The 20,680-nt window shown below is 42.7% G+C and overlaps 1 protein-coding gene across 4 annotated transcripts in view; it reads right to left on the reverse strand.

Moving 5' to 3' along the window:
• LOC127601436 (intermembrane lipid transfer protein VPS13B-like) overlaps window positions 1-20,680 on the reverse strand; it is a 344,543-nt gene that overhangs the window by 114,988 nt on the left and 208,875 nt on the right. For all 4 annotated transcript variants that reach the window (XM_052066676.1, XM_052066675.1, XM_052066677.1 and 1 more), the window contains 3 exons: window positions 19,447-19,650; window positions 13,614-13,740; window positions 12,399-12,542 (listed from right to left, as the gene is read on the reverse strand). In XM_052066676.1, coding sequence (XP_051922636.1) covers window positions 12,399-12,542; window positions 13,614-13,740; window positions 19,447-19,650 — 475 coding nt within the window. The remainder of the gene's footprint in view (window positions 1-12,398; window positions 12,543-13,613; window positions 13,741-19,446; window positions 19,651-20,680) is intronic.

Consider the following 20,680-nt stretch of genomic DNA (forward strand, 5'->3'; position numbering starts at 1 on the left):
AGCTTGGCTAGAAGAAGGCTAATAAGCGGAAGCAAATGTCACTTCATCCAAATGCCACCCGTTTACAGTGTTGGCTTGCTAGTCCAATATGACAGCACACGTTTTACATCTGAATAGCACACATGCGCTTGAGTGTTTCCAGATGAATCAAAAGTAGGCTGCGATTCAGGTTGAGAGATCACGGAATAAGAAAATCTGGAGGTTTTCACATGTAGGAAAGTCCATATGGTCTCAAATGAATAGAGTCAATTTAGTGTAAGTGACATACTGTAGGTGAATGTTATTTCACATGGGTCTATTTAGAAGCCATATATCCGCAGTGAAGCCCGACTCCTTTTTATTGAAAGAGATTGGATTCATTGGTTAAATGATTTTTAGACAAGCACCAAAAAATAAAGTACATGTAAGGGTGAAAAAAAAAGAACTCGGGTAAAGGGAAAAACAAAACAATAAGTCTTGTCAGAGCTTCATAGCACGACACACATTTTATCCAACATGCGAATTACAGTATGAAATGTCAGGTCTTCAGGATGGAAATGACAACAGCCCATTGGACCAGCAAAAAGAGCTACTGTACAAAATTGAGCCGGTCACACAATCATTGATTTTTTTATTTTATTTTTTTAAGCCAGTATTGATAGTTGTCAAGTTTTCCAATATAGAAACCCAGCGACATGAATATTATATTCTTTTCAATGAATTTATTTCTTAAGCAAAGACGGTATAAAAGTCACTGTTGTATCCCATTAATAACATGAAAGTAAGATTGAGAGGACAATGTTGCGCTACATTTAGGTATTTATTGTTGAATCAATGTTTGGCACGGGTTTCTCAAGTTCTCTGGTGACTGCGGTAGAATTCCCAATAATAGCAAAGGAAGTCATATCACTAAATCTTTGTGACGGCACAATACAGCTGAGCTACTTGCTTGCAGGACGTCTGCATGGGACTTAACTTCTGTATCTTGATTACATCAGAAGCTTACAAGTTCACCCCGTTGTGCTACTCGCTATTGTTTAGCAGAACCATAAAGCCGAGACCAGGCCTCTGTTCTTTTGTGCCCAAGGTAGAAACCACTCAAATAGGTCCCACCTTAATCAAAAAATAATAACAATAATACTTTACTAAACGCCAAAAAGACTTCAATTCAACCTTTCATTTTCTTGTGGAAAAACAGTGGGTGGAAGACATTTATAATGTGAAGTCACCTCTCTCTGTACGCCTTAAAACGGCAGCCGCTAAGTGAAGAAAGGCATCAAAGGCAGCCATTTAATACATTCAACGTTGTTTCACTAACAAAGGCAACCTGCAATGCACTTTAACTGAACCACAACAAAGTAGCAGTAGGAGGTCACGACCTTGGAGCTTGGAAATGGATGCTGAGTGCTTCGGCGGGACTGTCAACTGTACTTTAAACATGGCAAAGTCCAAAGCTCAGGGCGCCGAGAGGGGCCATTTTAACAAGCTCCCTGTGCTCTGTAATGCTGGTGGGTGGTTTTTACTCCTTGGGGTTTAATGGTGCATCTCTTTCTTTTGGGAGAATGAGGGACAAAATCACGCATTATACTTCACGTCCACATTGCCCAGGCTACCGGCATGTCATTTGTTCAGGAAGGATCGAATATCTAATTACACCGGTGGTGTGTGGGGGGGGACAACAACAACGGCACGTGACATACTCAAGGAAAAGAAATAGCTTCATGGCAGCGCAATTCATGCATCTGGACATTCCTAAAGCAGTGGGTCAGAAGGAACACTTTTCAAGAGGAAGTGAAGCCAAGAGTGGGGGAAAAATGTTTTGATAAGATCCTGTGCTCAACAAAAATGAGAACTATAAATTAAAAACTAAGCTTTAATTAAGTTCTCAGAGAATACAGGAACCGTAATCAGAATTTTGATGTTGATTAGTTAGCAATGGTTGAATTGTTGTCAACTGGAATTTGATCAGATAGTTTGCTTTGCTTACCCGGCATTCACTCATTTCGCAATATTGCTATCATAAAACGAGTTATCAAAAAATAAATTTTTGTATGCCAACATGGCCAAACGTTCCCACATTTGCGGGAACATTTTGTGGAGCGTATGAAGAGGGAAACTACTGATTCTTGTAAGGAGACTCGCTGCCGCTAACTGCACATTCAAAGACACTGTTTTTACTTCTCTATACAAAAATAAATTTAATAGGAAGGAAAATAAGCAATGATTTCGATCAGTTTTCAAATGCCTTCAGGTTTGGGAAAGCCCTGGCCCAAACACAAAGTTACAGTATTACACAGAATAAAGGGTGGATGATGAAAAGAAAAAAGGCCAAAGCGAGAGTTAATGCAGTCCAAATGGGGAACGACAATTAAGAGACTTAACCCCCACCCCCCAATTTTTTAATGGTTCTGAGACACTTGGCAGCCAAAACATTGGTTATATAATTGTTTAAACTTCAAAAACGGGTTTTCTCCTGTGCCTTTGTGTATCATTAATTTAGTTACAAATACACTGCCACAAATAGACCCCAGATTTCTGTTGCAGAAGAAAAATAAGCAACATGCAGAGTAATGACATTTGGCAGCCAAAGGATAAGAGCTGGGCGATATGACTGAAAATATTGCAAAGATGACAGATAACATCTTATCGTGTCACTTTTTCTACTATGGTGTTACCGTCATTTGTCATTTGCAGCAAACTGCATAGAATTAACTTGTCAAATGCGCTTGATTTGATGGACAAAAGCTTTCGCTTATCAATCTTATGCCGTACCGTTACCACCAGGTGGCAGACTGAACAACAATACAGCCAAGTGATTCACATTACATCTGCATCAAACATAAACATAAGTAAATTAATTAAATGACATCAAAGAGTCAATCTAATCAAACTAATGCTTTGCAAATGAAAATTACAAATGCCACTAATTCTACGCATTAAAAAAAATTACCTCATTGAAAAAAAAACAAAAAAAAGCAACTTTGCGTTCGATTGCAATTAGCGCAGTTTCTTTTTCTTTCATGTCACCCCCCTCCACCCCCACCCCCTTAGGGGCTATGACGTGAAAATCGTGATAAAAGTATCCTGATTGTTTTTAAGTGTGTAGCCGGCCTAAAGCAGGTTGACTGAATGTGACTCTCAAACTTCCCAAACCCACAATACGCTTGATCTTGAGCAATAATTTCATAGTTGCGACAAAAACGACCCTTATAGCACAGCAGGAGATTTATTGCGTCAGCATCCCCGTCAGATCTACCATTATACACCCAAAAGCTGATTAGAATTTAGAAAGACTTTCTCAACATCCAGAATAAGGTCTAACCAACTTGGAGCGAGCTCTTTTAGAATAGTCCTTATCACCAACATGTTTTCTCTCTGCAACAGAAAATAGAACAGCAATCAAAACAGAAACAAGTGGCGGATTGAATTACCAAATTAAAGCCAGTGGGAGAACTCCGCTGAACTCATATCACTGATAAAATAGATTAAAAGTATTTGTGGTATGATACCAAATGTGTCTTTCTCCTACATCCCTAGATAACAAAAAAATACATGCATCCTCCAACACCATCTAAAATGGTCGATGTATGAGTCATAAAATGACTTGCAAGAAAAAACTAGACAAATGCTCAGTAACGGCTCACTCAAAGTTTATCTCCCTTGATGGCATATCCCCAAATAGACATGGATTGTGGGGAAAGATTACATACCGGTAACTCTGCTCAGAACATCAAGAATTGAACCACGAGCAGCTATCCATCTATTCATTCATTTTAAGATGGATGATGATATTCTGATAATGATGAGCATGCAAAAAAGTGTTTCAGGAACACAAGACCAGAGCTCAATAGGTACTTAATCTTTCTTCCCAGCCCTAGTGCTTTCTTTCTGCGAGAAGGAAGTCAAGAACAACTGTCGCTTACTAATTAGTTGTTATCACTGTCATTTTTTGGCAGTGGTGGGCAGGTCGGTAAATTTCGCCAGTGCGTCAGTATTTCAGAACGGCCCAGTCCGTCACTCCGTCATTGCTATTTTACTCGTGCTAATATCTTCACTAACTTATAATAGTTTGTAACCGCTATTTCAGGACTTTCAGGAACAAAGTGGTAACAGCACACAATTTTATTTATTTAGAAACAATTTGGGCCACTTCACACACCCAAAAACATATGCACAATTGCTGTTCCTTCTCCTGCTTCTCTTCCCCAAAATGCTCCTTGTAGCTGGGGTAGCCCAACAGGGACATGTTCCCCTCGTCAGCCTGTGGAGAACATCCTTTCCATGGTTAGAGAGAGAGGGGTGTTTTACTTGACGAGCAAGTCTATCCACACTCCCCCTGCGCCCAAGAGAGGGCTTCCCATTGGTGGATTCTAGTCCTGGATGCTGGTCCTCAGCACCGCAGAACCGGAGAGCTTGTGACAGACAACCTCTCATTGCAAAAACCAGCGGGATATTGATATGACACAGTGCGGTCATGTAGAAATTTCTGTACTGTGGATGGGGCTCACACACCCGTGGGCCGCAAAACATTTGTTTTTACGAAGGTCATCTTTGCTTTTTGGGTAAGTGACAGTTCGGGTGACGAATGAAAATCGTACTGTCTGCGCTCATTCCGTCAGTCTTTCAAAGTTTCCGTGAATTGTCAGTTTGCCAGTGAAACGGCAGTCCACCAGTGACGGACTGACGGATCTTCCGTCAGTACTGACAGACTGTCTAATATAAAATTCGGGCTGCGGAGTTCACGTTTAAACGTCACTGAATGAGGCGGGCTCATTGAGATGATGGATGATGGGTTAATGAGAGAAAATAAGTTGTTGTAGACATTAAGCATCCGTTGTGCAACGGGAAAATAAATAAGATAGTTTTAAGACACACTGAACCAATGGAATTCTTCTCTGACTTCGTTTTATATTTAGGGGCAAAAACAAAGAGTATCAATGAAACAGAAAAGGCACATTCTTAGTGAAGAATGCTTTTAACTTCACATCATTAGCTTTGGCATGAACTTTTCAACAAACAATAAGAAATATTTCAGCGTGCATTGTCTTCAGTACGAGTTTGTTGTTCACAAACGCCAATGCTTGAGAGACTTCAAAAACTGGAGGGATGATTTTCATTAGTTCGTGAAGGCTTCCTCTGAAATTCCTCTCAGTGGTGCAAGATATGAATGTGTGCCTCAGCGGGGAAAACAGCAGCAGCAACATGAGGCGAGATGGGGACGTTTTGAGTGGGCCAGTGTGTTTCACAGTAGCAAAGACTTGTGGCCTGATGATGACTGATACTGGATGAACAAGAGGGTGTCTTCAAACCAACCAACCGATTGATCGTTTGAAAAGTGGTATCAATTTAATGAAAAAGGAAGTCCAGGAATGCAGTTTATGTCCAGAGGAGATGAAAGAGAAGAAAAGAAGGACCAACTTATTGTCTGGATATGTTCCCAGGACTGAGGGAGAAAACGGCTCAGATGTTCTCTATTTTAAGTTAATAAAGGACAATTACGTAAGACTCACACTGTCCCCTCATCAAGAATAGTGGGTCTTTTTTTTTGTCCCCTACTTCGATGGGGGACAGATGCACCACAAAGATTAGCAAAATAGAAAAAAAGGACATTCTGAATTCATTGCATTCCGGCAGAAGCGAAAGCAACTAACTTTCATAATCACTGGGCTGTATTTGAATGAACCCAAATGAGAAATCATGATATGCTGCCTTCACAAACGTTCGCTCGCAGTGGGATAATGGCTTCAGGGTTCAACACTCAAAGCACTTCAGATGGCAAAGTCGGCATGAGTTAAAACAAACATGATTTTGACACCTGCAGAATCTATTCAGGTGAGAAATAAAATCATTTATTTTTCAAAGCCCTCACTCCACCTTAAAAGTATTGGGATGAAGTTCACACGATATGTGTACATATGCATCAGCCAGAGCCGGCTGGCTGATGTGCCCTGCTTTTACTGGTCCCCTGAGTATCTGACTCCCTTTCCCTTGCAGGCATTCCCTTCACCTGAGCCGAGACCCGATCTCACAGTCGACCGTGGGGGCCCGTTGGCCAAAAGATGCTGTCTGCTCAGACAGAAGTCCCGTCTTCAAGATTTAATCTGGAGTTTTCACGTCAATTTCGCCAAGACCGATTGAACGTACAGCTAAATTCAGATGCTACTGATCTCCAATAGAGTGGGGCCATATTCAGAGTGCCAAAGTTAGGCTTTGAGAAAGAACTCGGACAGGCAAGGTGAGTTGTTAGGACTGGCTGTTAAGTAGCAGTTGATTCAAACAGAAGGGTCAGTAACAGCTGGGCAAAGGGGGAGGGGTGAGCTATAGTTTCATAACAAAAGAGGGGCAGCGAGATGTACACTGGCTACGAGACGGTGTCGAAGATGAGGTGAGACGACGGTGTTTCAGAAAAAAGATGCGAGACTGCCAAAATGGAAAAGGAGATGGCTGCACAGGCTCGGTTATTTATTATTGCACTCAGCAGCAACAGGGCAAATGAGAACAGAGCTATGTAGGATGGGAAAAGGTTGGAGGGGGGAAAGATCTCGGCCTCAGAGAGTGTTAACGGCGAGGCGGACTGGTTAAGAGTAGACCTCTGAGGAAAGTCAGCTCCCACATTTACAGAAAATACTTTGGAAAGAGGCAGAAATCAAAGAAAACATCGGCTTCAGCTTCTCTTATTCTCACAGCGTCATGTCAGGTTTTTTTTTTCCTCCTACTGCTGCATTCCCCATCCGCTCGTGCTCAGGCTTCCTCCAGTCTCTTGCCGACTGCACTCATTATTTGTGTTGGCCATAAAAAGCTGCTGTGACACATCAGTGTCTTGGAAAGTTTCGAGTGAGATGTTCTACCTCTCAGAGACAATAATGAAACACTCATCACAAGGAGGAGCACTTCTGGAGACAGCTCACTTGAAACATAATGTACACAAAAAAAATGAAGCAGATTCAGGTCCAATTCTTATGTGCTTCTGATATTCAGCTGACACCGTGACAAAAAGGATAAACTGAAACAGAGTAGAAGACCAACTGAGCGTCCAAGCTTTGACAGGGTAACATTTCCTAGCAGTGCATTAAGAGGCAAAGACGAGAAAACAAGAGAAGAGTATTTAACGAGAAGCGACAATGTGGAAGTTAGTCGCCGATATACCGGACGTACATACAGTCCTTGCACAATGGCCGACTTTGAAGTAATGCGCGCTATTGATGTGCGGTCACACGGCCGACGCACAAAAAAGGAAGCGTCAGAACCGCCGGCCGCTTCAAACTGCTCTCCTAACCCAATGACAAACCGAAGCAGCTACCGACCAATGTGTTTCGTGTCGACTATAAATCCAAGTCTCACCGCAGTTCGTGTTGGCTGGCAATGTACACCGCTTTCTAATTAGGTGCTGTAATAGTGGAGCCATGCGTGAATGCAGTCTATGTGCATTTAAACACGGACACGCGCACAGACGACACACACAAGCCAGTGAGACCGGGCACTGTGCTCATTTCATGCAGAACGGAAGTACATCAAGACAAGATGCAAAGTTTGAAAGAAGGGTATATACAGATTTTTGGGGAAAATGTTCAGAAGAGATGACAAGCGTTTTCTACAAACTTGTGACATGTGACAATTATGAGCGAATTATGAGCGACTGAAGCTTTTTGTCATACATTCATTCATTCATTTTCAGAGCCGCTTGATCCTCACTAGGGTCGCGGGGGGTGGTGGAGCCTATCCCAGCTGTCTTCGGGCAGTAGGCGGGGGACACCCTGAATCAGTTCCCAGCCAATCGCAGGGCACACAGAAACAAACAACCATTCGCACTCACACTCACACCTAGGGACAATTTAGAGTGTTCAATCAGCCTGCCACGCATGTTTTTGGAATGTGGGAGGAAACCGGAGCACCCGGAGAAAACCCACGCCGGCCCGGGGAGAACATGCAAACTCCACACCGGGAGGCCGGAGCTGGAATCGAACCCGGTACCTCTGCACTGTGAACCCAACGTGCTAACCACTGGGCTACCGGGCCGCCCGCTTTTTGTCATACATGTTGACTGTAATTTAGAGGTTCCTTTGATGTCAAGTAGCCTTTTTCCCCCGAACCTGTATACAGCCTCGGTGTGTGTGCACTTCTATACGTGCGCTTGTGTGAGTGTTGAAGGAAGTCAAAAGCCCGGTTTCCCATGCGTGTAATCATCCCAGGATGAGGTGGAGGATGAAGCCGTGCGGGACTTCCCCTCTGCACCAGAGGGTATTTTCCTCTTCCAATGTGGTACAGGCACATGGCTGACCTCGGCCGCATCCGTGTGTGAGCGAAGACTCAAAGGCACGCGCGCTGTTCTTTATCTGTCCTGGCATCTGACACAGTCTATGATCGGCAAATCTGCGAGAGAGTCATCACAACATATGATGACAAATTGCATGATATGAGCTGCACGTGGTTTCCCAACAAACATGCTCTGACGAAGCTACATTGATGGAAAAGTGATAGACAGAAGTCAACATGAAATGGAGAGCCGTACGTAGACTCTGGTAGACCTGCGCGATAAAAATCTGCTTTAAAAGTCAGTGTGTGTAAATGAGCTGAATGCTGAGACAAGGATTCTTCCAAACTTTTAAGTTACTCAATATTTTATCACCAATTCACAAAACCGAGCTCTTCAAATATGTGAACAGATCTAAGTATGCCGCAGACTCGCTGCAAACCACCAAAATAATATTTACACCATCATATTGGTAACTCTTTCACTGCGTTCGTCAAAAGCAGTCATTATCGACAGACGAGTCAGATGAGAAGCAAGTGTAAATTGGCCCCACGTCGACGTCTCTACTCCTCTCCAAAGCGAGCAGAGCACACAACGAACGCACCAACTTGAGCGGCATTACAGGACTACTGTCCCTCTCGGAGCAGCCCGCGCACTCTGAGAATGTGAACATGCAGAAAGTGTGGGGACCATGTGTACATATATGCAGGCGTGAGCAAGTGAGGACAGACACTTCTGTGTTGTGACACCGCCGCAAGAGTCCAAGAAGTTGTTCTATCATCTATTCATAGCCGCTTCACTGAATCATCTCCTGTTGCTGAAAGCTGCCTGACCCGAGCCTAGCTTCACTTCATCATGATTAAAATAAACCGTCTTCCAGGGTAGGTCCTCCAGCAAGCACAACCAAGAAAGTGGAAAACTAATCCTTGATGAACTTACATAGTTCACATACATACAGGTCAGGGCATTTTGGCACTCGAGCCAGAGAAACAACACCATAACAGATACATTGAGCGTGTGAGTAAATTGGATGCGTCTATATTTCACTTCAATCAATCTGCATATATTCTAATTACGTTTCAAGTGGCAAACAGCGGAAATTGTGGATGAAAGACCATATTGTGTAAGAGCATAAAATGCAGCAGATTATGGAAACAATCACAGCCAATGGCAATACGTGACTTTCTCACACACACGCACGCACACGCACGCACACATCTCAATGAATTGCAACGAGTGAGTCTCACACAGGGCTTCCATGAAAGGCATGTGTGCACACATTGCCCACATGCCTGCTTCGCCTCACCACTGCCAGGGAACCCAAAAGCCTCTACAAAACAAATTCATTAACCCAGACAATAAAACACAGCTGTGAGGGACGATGGGAACTGTTTGAAATCAGTGCGCGGGATTGTGGGGAATCTGTTCAAGTCAAACAGCATGTTCTCAAAATGAGTGGGAAGGAAAAGAAAGGAAAAAAACTGACTTAGAAGTAGGCGACACTGAGGAAGAAGCAATGTTTAATCCAAACTGCTGACGGAGCAGAGATGCTTTTCAAGCTTTCCTAAAACATAATAAGGGACTGTTTTTAATAGAATGTTAATAGTATGTTTGACATGTTTTACATGTAGAAATGAAGTACAACCTAAACTGTCAAATACTATAAATACCACCCATGAAAATGGACTTGTAGTGTCCAAATATAAACTTTGCAAACACAATTTTTTACATCATGGAAACTACCAAATGGAAACGCCGTGAATCTTTTGAACTTCTTTGTAAGTCGTGAGCAGAGGCCCAGCAACTATTGTCTTCTGTTCTGAATGTATCAAAAGCTTTTACTCTTGCAACTTCCAACAGCAAACAGTGCCAGAGTACACACGACCGATAGGATTGTTTTGCTGTGGCGAGTCTAATGCATTAACAGCGGTGGGACAGATTTTTGGCACAGCAGATTTGGTAGCGAGAAGACAGCCTTTGAGTTGGTGGTGGGGGGAGAGAGACGCTGTGATCAAACACACCAGCAGAGGGCCTCATAGCTTGCACAATGGGTTCCTGCTGATCTGACCAACAAACGTTGGACTATTATGGCATTATCCGCTCCTGCCTGTGCCAAGAGAGCGGCAAGAGGCAGTTCACAAAGGACTCACACCCCTTACACAGATGACGATGCGGATAGTTTAAACAAGCGGGGCCAAAAATCCAAATCCAGACCATATTTACTGTGAATGACACCCATGCGTGCTATGCTAAGATCGTTATTATAGAAATAATTACTGTGAGAAACAAGTTCACAGCAATAAAAGCATTTGACCAACATAGGTTGAAACGTTTTACTGAACCTTTAAAGGAGGCATATTATCCATTTCCCCCAATTTATTGCAAAACAATACAGCAAAAGTCATTTATGGCATACTTCGGACACCACCCTCACCATCCCTACTTTTTTATGTTGTTGCTGTTGTCTCGCTGAAATTGGCCTGTTTCATAGGGGTGGTCCCGTCTCATCAAAAAAGACACTGCTTTTTCTGCCTCCTTATACTGCTGGGCCAATGCAGAGTATAGGCCAGGGCTACTACTATTACCCCAGTGAAGAAAGCAATTTTCACATGTGGAGGCAGCACTTCCATCCCAACTTCCTGTTTTCAATTAGTATGACGGATGTGTGTACCTTGCAGACATAAACCCCCAAAGCACCCATCCTCGTCTGTTGGGTGACAACTTTGCCAAGCATTACTGTACCACAAATGTTAACTATCGGAAGAGAACACTGGTCATGTTGTTAGCTATTTGAAATCTGTGGTGTAGGCCCTGCACGATGTAAATTAGTCACACTGTTCCTCCACAATGGTCAAAATCCAATCTATCTAATATTTGTGTATTCACCAGGGTGTGTAAATAGTACTAAAGTGACACAAATGTGTATTTTGAACATACTTGGGCCAAAGATGACTGATTCTGATCAAGCGTCGGGGAATGGATAACCACTTTGCGATCAACATTTTTATAGCCCTCCCAGAGTAATTGTTATTCTTTCCCATCTTGCCTTGAACCTGGATGAACCTTCTTCCAGCCTTTAGCTGCCCCTCAGCAGAATCAAGCCATGAATCATTAGTAGTCAAAGGTGGGGCCTTCAAGTCCAAATCAAGAGCAGATGTAAAGCTCGCACCTCCATAGGCCTGACTGTCTCAATAACAAAGGATATTCACAAGTGACTGGTCAAGTATAGTTTCAACACGCCATTATAAAAGATATGACATCAATTCATTTCACAATGCTTTAATCTTTACAGAAAAGCAAATGCCATTTTTCAAATCTTTGAGAGAATTCATGAGACTTGAATTAAAAAGTAAAAGTGAACCACATGTGGAGAAGCAGAATTACGCTGAAACAAACCGGGTGTTAAATGTGATCAATTTTATTTTTTCAGGTGGTTGCACACAATAAAGTCTTCTGGATGACGATACATTTTTAGGTACATGTATAGTCTACTTCAAAAACACGTTACAGAATCGAGATGATTTTGTTTCACGCAACCACCTGATGAAATACAATTGGTTAAATCCAACACACCGTTTTTATTCCGTGTACTTCATGCCTGTCAGCTCACGTCTTTTCATTTCATTGCACTATGTCTTCTTTTCCCTGTCCATTGCTCTTCCCTATGACTCTCATCCTCACCACAGCTGGTAAATATTTTTATATTGTGTTCCATTAGCAAGTTTTATTGAGCGGTCAGACTGGGCAAATGGCGCCTTGTCCTGTAAACAATAGAAAAAGGCCCTGAAAGCCGCAGCTGAGCACAGCGCAGTAAACTAAAGCCACATTAGAGAACCACTGTGTGCTGAGTAAATATTTAAATGCACCCCAGTATAGGTGCTAGTTGGGTTGTGGGGGGAAGATTGCTTTTTTTTTTTTTAATCCAAAGCCAATAGCGGTCAGTGGATAACTCAACTCAAGTTTGAATAATTATATACATTATAACATAACACACATTATATAGCATAACATATAGGATAGAAGGGAGTATATGTATGATTTATGTTACAGCAGCATCTTCAGGTGAACAAATTAGCAGAATCAACTAAACTAAGTTGACACATTTTTTGGTAAAAGGACAGTGAATGAATGATGAGGAAAAGCAACTGCTGTGCTGGTGGGTGGTTACCTCAGTGCCTTGCAAAGGCATGTCCATGCCCCCGAGGTTGTCTCTGAGAAGCTGTTGAAGGAGGTGCACCTGAGCAACGCTGAGGTAAAAATCCAGACTGCTGGTCACATTAACCTCAAGAGAATGGCCACACACCACAAAGTCCTGCAAAGGAACGACAGTTCAAATTGCAAATCAATCATTGAAACAGAATACTGGAGATGAAAATTCAGAAACAATGTCAAGGATTATAGTTGTGTTTGATGCATTCATTCATTCATCTTCCGAGCCGCTTGATCCTCACTAGGGTCGCGGGGGGTGCTGGAGCCTATCCCAGCTGTCTTCGGGCAGTAGGCGGGGGACACCCTGAATCGGTTGCCAGCCAATCGCAGGGCACACAGAAACGAACAACCATTCGCACTCACACTCACACCTAGGGACAATTTAGAGTGTTCAATCAGCCTGCCACACATGTTTTTGGAATGTGGGAGGAAACCGGAGCACCCGGAGAAAACCCACGCAGGCCCGGGGAGAACATGCAAACTCCACACAGGGAGGCCGGAGCTGGAATCGAACCCGGTACCTCTGCACTGTGAAGCCGACGTGCTAACCACTGGACTACCGGGCTGCCCGTGTTTGATGCATTCTATCTAATATAGATATATAGATATTATTATATTATATAGATATTATTTACACACACACACACACACACACACACACACACACACACACACACACACACACACACACACACACACACACACACACACACACACACACACACATAGAAATCATAATTCCTCCAAGTTAGTTCCGACATCCAAATCCTTGGGAGCTGAACACATCATACTTTGTACGTCAGTGCAAATGATGAATTAACTGATATGCATTGTCAAGCGTGGAGAAAGTAGGCATCAAAGAGGCAGGAAGTTGGAGTGAGCTGTGCCAGAAAACATCAGCTGTATAAGCAGGGGTTTGAACTCTGTGGGTCAAAAGCCTCCATTACATGATTTTCTGGCTGTGGGATTCCTAATGAGGGACTTACTCTTTTGTAAAGAGGCAAACGTTGACTATTTTTGACATCTCCCCAAATCAACAACAGTATGGATTCTAACAAAGTCAAGGTCCAATCAGGTGCCTCTAATGAACAAACTTTTACTGAATTGTGAATCCATCTTTCCGTGATATAAACTAAAAGACAGCATTGACATGCTTTGCGCCAAGTCCACTGACCTCTGCTTGCCCAGCATCAACGGAGAGATTCTTGCTGAAGATGATGGCGGGGGCAGCAGTCACTCGGACAGAGAAGTCAGTCACAATGGGTGTCAGGATGGCCCGACGCTCCTGGTGCCTCCTGATACTACACAAATACAAAACAATGGTTTGATATTAGGGCTCCAAAAAATACTGCAATCGGAAAATCGGTTTTGATTTAAAAGATATGAGTGTTTCAAATTAAATTAAATGGAATCCACTTTAAAATACACTGCCCTTCATAATTATTGGCACACTTGGTTAAGATGTGTTCTTCAGCTTTGAATGTATTCATTTTTTTTCCTGAAAAAAATATAGCACAAAAAAAAGGGGGGGAAATCCAGTTTTTAATTCAAGTACAATTAATCAGTTGGGGGGGGGGGGCACTCCCACCAAAAGAAATAATTGTTTTTACGTCAAATCATGTGTGGCACAATTGTGGGCACCGCTCCTGTTAGCACAACTACCGTTTGCCAACAAAACAGCCACTATTTGTCTTCTATATTGTTTCACAAGATGGAAGAACACAATTGAGAGGAATCTTCCACCTTTCCTCTATACACAAATTGTCAAAATCATCCAGTGACTTTGGTCACAATGGGGTTGAGGTCCAGGGACTGACATGGCCATAGGAGATCTCAGATAACAACCAATCACGCTCACCTGTTTTCTGAAGGTGAGCCGTGATTGGTTGTTACCTGAGCCCCGAGCAACTGTGATGCCTGTTTCAGTCGACAGCAAGTGCAAAATGGCTGTGCCCTGAGATGGACAAAATCGGGTGGATTTTACTGCTTAGCTCATATTTCCACAAACACAATATGAATCAGAATGCAGTATTTAGATTAGTGGAAGCGTATCGAACATATTGTGAAGAGTATTTTGGGGTTGACTTCCCCTTAAAAGCATCAGAAAACTGTTTTAAATTGTGCATAAAAGCAAACGTTTATGCGCCTTGAATGAATACATTGTAATTGCAAAGAATTTGTCATTTCTGTGAATTAAACATCTAACCAATGATATTTAAGATTGATGTGAAAATGGTGTTTAAAGAAAAACAATTAACTCCTGCAAATTAACCTCAAATAACAGGGACAAAATATTAGAGAGGGCTCTCAGTATGAGTCAGTGCAGTTCTATATCTTTGCAAACTAAAACCGCACAGCAATCAAATGTGATTATGGAGACAATTGTTTTGGTTTGTGAAGATTTATTGAAGTTCATTTGACCAATTGAGCTGAAATGCTATCATAAGGACAAAAAAGTTCCAACTGTCAGTGATGTCACTTTCGTCCATGCTAATGGACTTAATAGTTGCATGAGTACAATATTAAAATTTGTTACTCAACACATTTTAGCTGGAAGCACGACCACGGTTAGACACATAGTGAGACATTATTTGACAAGTCCCAGTTGGGAACAACCTTTAATTGTTTACACAAGATCAAACTGAGACCTTCTCACATCGGCTTTCTTCATTTCACTAATGCACATTCCCACAATCAAGTCATATTTGTGGGAACATTTGTTAGCAGTAAAACAAATATACAGACCCGTTTTATAAGGTGGTGTTAATTGCCACATCTGCTGCTATTAAAACAATCATGCTGTATGGTTTACAATATTTATAGTGGGCCGGGATTATAAAAAGCCCTGTTTCTAGGTGGCCTGGAGTCCAGTCCTCGGACCGAATCGCTATCATTTTCACTTCTCCAATACAAACGTGCATTACTGCTGCCCTCAAGTATTTTCTGACACATTTCTTTGAATGGCAAGCGAAAGAGGTTTAATTCAGAGGTGAAATGATCCATGAGGGCAATTGGTGTTAGCTAATCTCTCCTCAGACAGGGATTGAAACAATGAGTGTCTCGTTGCAGGGGACAGGTGCTATCATTCACCAGAAAAGCAAAAACGCATAGGGCTCAGTTTACCAGTAATATACGAGGGCCTCTGACATTGAGCCGTGTGTGTGTCTCCGTACACCTTGGAGTGGACGTGGTGGAAACACGAATACATGGAAAGTGTGGCTTTTGTTTTCTGCAAAACCAAACAGCAGCAATATCAGTGGCATGTGCAAAATGAGAGAAGCTTGACAAGCCGAGAGATGGAGAGTTCACAGCACCCTAACAAAGGCTCTTTCCTATCCAGCAACTACACACTGGGATGAGGACAGATCCTGTCAGTGGATCCATGGTGCTGGAATTTCCTCACAAAACCTCAGGAAGCTGACTGAGGCAACTGCTGATCCAAAACTACTGGAACTCTAGCGAACCCCCCCCCCCCCCCAAAAAAAAATGTAGAGGGAACACGCTTCGAGTCTCCAAAGTAGGAGAGATTGCGAGGGTATTGATGTCAAAAACAAGGGCAAGGTGAGAACTCGGGAAGTGCCGTGCGTTAAATCTTGTTACAAGTGAGGCGTTGAAGTTTTTGGGTGAATACAGGAGACAAGTAAAGCTGTGAACTTGACTCTTTTTATTCCTTAAGGGGTGGTTGTGCCTGCGTAGATTATGTTGTGAGAGTTACACGTAAGGGGGTAATCACTGCCTTTTGTGAAACCTAGGACAAGACAAAGCAGCAAACTCTATTGAGATTAATATAGATAATTGAAGAGATTTACATTAGGTCATTCATTCGTATGATGTGCCATAAAAAAAAAGAAACAGAATATAATGATTTTGTAATCCTTTACAACTTCCACTCTCTTGAATTGATTACACGACAAAGACAAGACATTTAATGTTCAAACCGATGAACGTTACAGTTTAATTTTTCAAAATGTTTTCTGATTTCGAATTTGATGCCTTCATGATTTTCCCAAGTTAACTGGAAAGAGCTGAATGCCTTGAGCGGGTCTAAAAGGAGCATCCTCGAAAGACTTCACAAACAAGCGAGGATAGGGCAAGGCCCAGCACTTGGTAAACAACTACATAAGCAAATATTCAACATGATACATTTGCACGAAATTTGGAGATTTAATCATTTGTGGTCGGAATAGCATCAAAAGATTCAGAGATTCTGAAGGCCGAAAACCAACGCTGAATGCCTGTCACCTTTGATCCCTTACGCAACACTCTTACAAATCGGCAGTTTTATATGAGATAATGCCATGTGGGCTCAGGAAGACTTCAGAAAACACTGTCTCACTCTACCATCATCCCAGTTCCAAAGAAATCGGCAACATCGGAACTGAACGACTATAGGCCTGTCGCCCTGACGTCTGTGGTCATGAAGTCCTTTGAACGCCTTGTGCTGAACCACCTAAAGAATGTCACTTGACCCCTGCTGGACCCTCTCCAGTTTCCTACTGGGCAAACAGGTCTGTGGAAGACGCAGTCAACATAGGTCTGCACTACATCCTCAAGCACCTCGACAGCACAGGGACCTACGCAAGGATTCTGTTTGTGGATTTCAGCTCTGCGTTCAACACCCTCATCCCGGAACTCCTCACCCACAAACTACTCCACCTCGGTGTGTCCCCTACGATCTGCCAGTGGAACCTCAGCTTCCTGACGGGACGGACACAACAGGTGAGACTGGGAGCAACAACATCATCAATACGCACCACCAGCACTGGAGCCCCACAGGGATGTGTCCTCTCGCCACTGCTCTTCTCTCTCTACACAAACGATTGCACCTCAACAGATCCAGCTGTCAAACTCATAAAGTTCGCAGACGACACCACGGTCATCGGTCTCATCAAAGACGGCGACGAGTCTGCGTACCGCCAACAAGTGGAGCAGCTGGAGCTCTGGTGCGGCCGACACAACCTCGGGCTGAACACGCTCAAGACTGTAGAGATGATCGTGGACTTCAGGTAACATTCTTCTCCTCAGTTGCCCATCAAACTATCCAACTGCCCTGTGTAAACCATCAAGACCTTCAAGTTCCTGGGAATCACAGTCTCCCAGGACATGAAGTGGGAAGTCAACACCATGTCCATCCTGAAAAGGGCCCGGCAGCGGATGTACTTCCTGAGGCTGCTGAGGAAGCATGGCCTGCCACAGGAGGTGCTACGACAGTTCTACACGGCAGTCACCGAATCAATCCTGTGTTCTTCCATCATGGTTTGGTTTGGGGCCGCCACAAAAAAGGACAAAATCCGACTTCAACGGACAGTTAGGACGGCAGAAAAAATCGTTGGCACCGCCCTACCCACTCTTGAAGACTTGCACACTGCAAGAATCAAGACAAGGGCACGGAAAATCCTCCTGGATCCCCCGCACCCTGCCCACCACCTTTTTCAGCCACTCCCCTCAGGCAGACGCTACAGATCCTTGCGCACCAAATCCAGTAGACACTTAAACAGCTTCTTCCCTCTAGCCATTAACTCCTTAAACAGTCACTGAGATAGTCACTCTTCTTGCACCACAAAATGGTACTACAAAACTACTGGTTACTCTAAAATGGTTCAATGATTTTATTGTTTACGATGATACTAGTGCAGCGTGTTATACCGGAGACAAATTCCTTGTGTGTTGTACATACTTGGCCAATAAAGATGATTCTGATTCTGAACATCAACAAACTCAAGTTAAAAGTCTACCATGCAAAGTGAAAGGTGCTCATCAACATCAACCGGCTTCGCGGAACAAGCTCATCCGATATAGACTGATGTAAAGTGGAAAATTTGCTGTGGTCTGACGAGCCCACATTATATACAGTATGTATAATTTTTTTCTTGAAGACCACATGTTCCTGGGGGAATCATTGACATCTTGTCCACAAAGCTATAGAAAGGAAATGGTTCATGAGAAAAAAAAAATCAAGCCGGCATTGATTTTGCACTGCACTATTCCACACTTGTTTTTAGTTGAGAGAACAAATCTGAATTCTTTGCCCATGATTCTGTGATTTTTATGACTCTGTTCCCTCACAAAACATGAGTGGAAAAACCAATGTGTGAGGCCAAACAGGCTGCAACGCTTCATGCTTGTTTTAACTCCCAAACCCATAAAAATAAATAAAATGTAAAAGGCATCAAAGATATCATTATGTGTTCAGAGAGGCTCCACTAAAGGGAGAGCTACCTCAAAGATGACATACAGCTCCCACATCAATATTTTGGAGATAAATTACGGGGCATTTATTGCAGGCACCCCATAATCGCCGAAAAAGTATTAGAAGAATCAATCAATACCAAGCAAAGGGAAAACATTAAATTATATTGTTTCCCAAAATGTGCATTCTTTCATTCGTGACAACTATTGCAGATATTAGTATCGATACGTTTAATGTGCGCAGTGATGTACACTCAGTACAAATGTCAACTCTTTTTCATAAAAAAAAAAAAAAAAGATTTTGATTGACTCTTCACAACTTTAACTACACCTGTATTATCCAATGCAAAGTTGTGCAGAGTGCAGACTTTACTCCGCCTTGAAATTCCCACTTTAGCCTTTTGCCAGACCAAATGCCACAACACCATCAGACGGCATCTGTGACTCACAATTAACAACAGCCTCAAGTATCTTTCATCTGTCCAAGGCCAACCAGGGTTGTCCCTTCGTCAAGTAAACAGATTTACTGAACAGTAAGTCCAACGATAACTTCAAATTCCACCACTGGCTGAGCTGCCAAGCTATAAAAATATCTGGCTCTGTTTGGCGTGTTAAATGTTCAACTTCAACTCTCACTCAGTTTCTTTGGCTAACACATATTATGTGCATCTTGCATATGTGTTTGTGACAGCTGCCACTACGAATGATTCCACCAGACAGTTTGATGAAAAAGGTGGGGTAGAATGTGACGGATCTCTTACAAATGAAGATGGAGGTAGGCTGTCTGCACACAATAAAGCAATCATAATTCTTCTGACCTGCTGGCCATGTTCCATTCCAGGGCCGGGTTTTGAGAGTTCCTCTCACCGTCCGCGGATACACCTCCTTTTATTCCCTCCTTCTCTGGCTTGAGTTGCTCCCATTGAGCGGTGCCAATGTTGATGGACTGAAGGTCGACTTGATATTGGCGATCCTCAACCTCTGAGCCTGGGTCACGCAGGATACCAAGGTTTGATGCACGTCTTTAAAAAAACAGGGGGGTGGGGTGTGATTACATTGTTATATTGGTGTGCAATGGAACAGAAACACACTTCAATAGTAAACGAGTGTCATAGAGAATAATGTTATATGAATTCCCCGTAGTAGGGGTGTAATGGTTTTAAGTTCCCGGTTGGGTTACAATTCGACACAGTAAGGGAACAATATTCCAAACATAAGGAACGGATTTAATGACATGGGGGTGAAAGGTAACATTAAAAAATGCCTACTACCAGCAATATCTTCTGAAGTTAAAGAAAGATTTTCAAATAAAACAAAGTGTACAAGAACACATAAAACACAAATATCTCACAGCATAAAAGCCTTAACCTTAAGTGTTTTTTTTTTTTTGGAGGGGGGCGGGGTTGGTTGTTTTGTTTTGTATTGTTTTGTTTTTGAAGGAAAGTGCTAAATCAACTGAATTAATTTTGGCAAAATTAATATGAACATATTTGCTTTGGCTTGAATCGACAGAGAGACTCTGTGAAGGTTCCGGACCAGTCCGGAACAGGAGCGGATCCCAAAAACGCAGACCAGAACTGAGCCGATTACAAAAATAATTTATTACAACAAATCAGGTTGCAAGACCGACAAAGTACAACTTAAAACACTGGGATAACCAAGGATAAGAATGCAACTAACAAAAAGGGCTTGCAAAAAGCAAGAGAAATAAAATACGCAAAATCCAACTCAAAAAGCCAACTAATGATCAAACGCACCGAGGCTAACATTACTAAAACCAAAACAGAGCCAACAAGATGAACCAACAAGAATTACTAAACAAGACCAAGACTAAGGTCGAGAATGACAAAGGTCTCGAAAATAAAGGCGTGGACGTGAGCAAGGTGAATATTCCGACAACCCGTGAGGGCTTGAAGTGTCCCCTATAACAGTCGAGAGTTGATGACATGATGGGAAACAGGTGCGAAACGGGAGGGTATGACACTCCGAATGCCACCTGCTGGAGAAAGACGGAACAGAATCATGACAGGCTGTAATTTGTGTTTGCGACGT

Source organism: Hippocampus zosterae, chromosome 5, assembly GCF_025434085.1.
Source record: "Hippocampus zosterae strain Florida chromosome 5, ASM2543408v3, whole genome shotgun sequence".
NCBI lineage: Eukaryota > Metazoa > Chordata > Actinopteri > Syngnathiformes > Syngnathidae > Hippocampus > Hippocampus zosterae.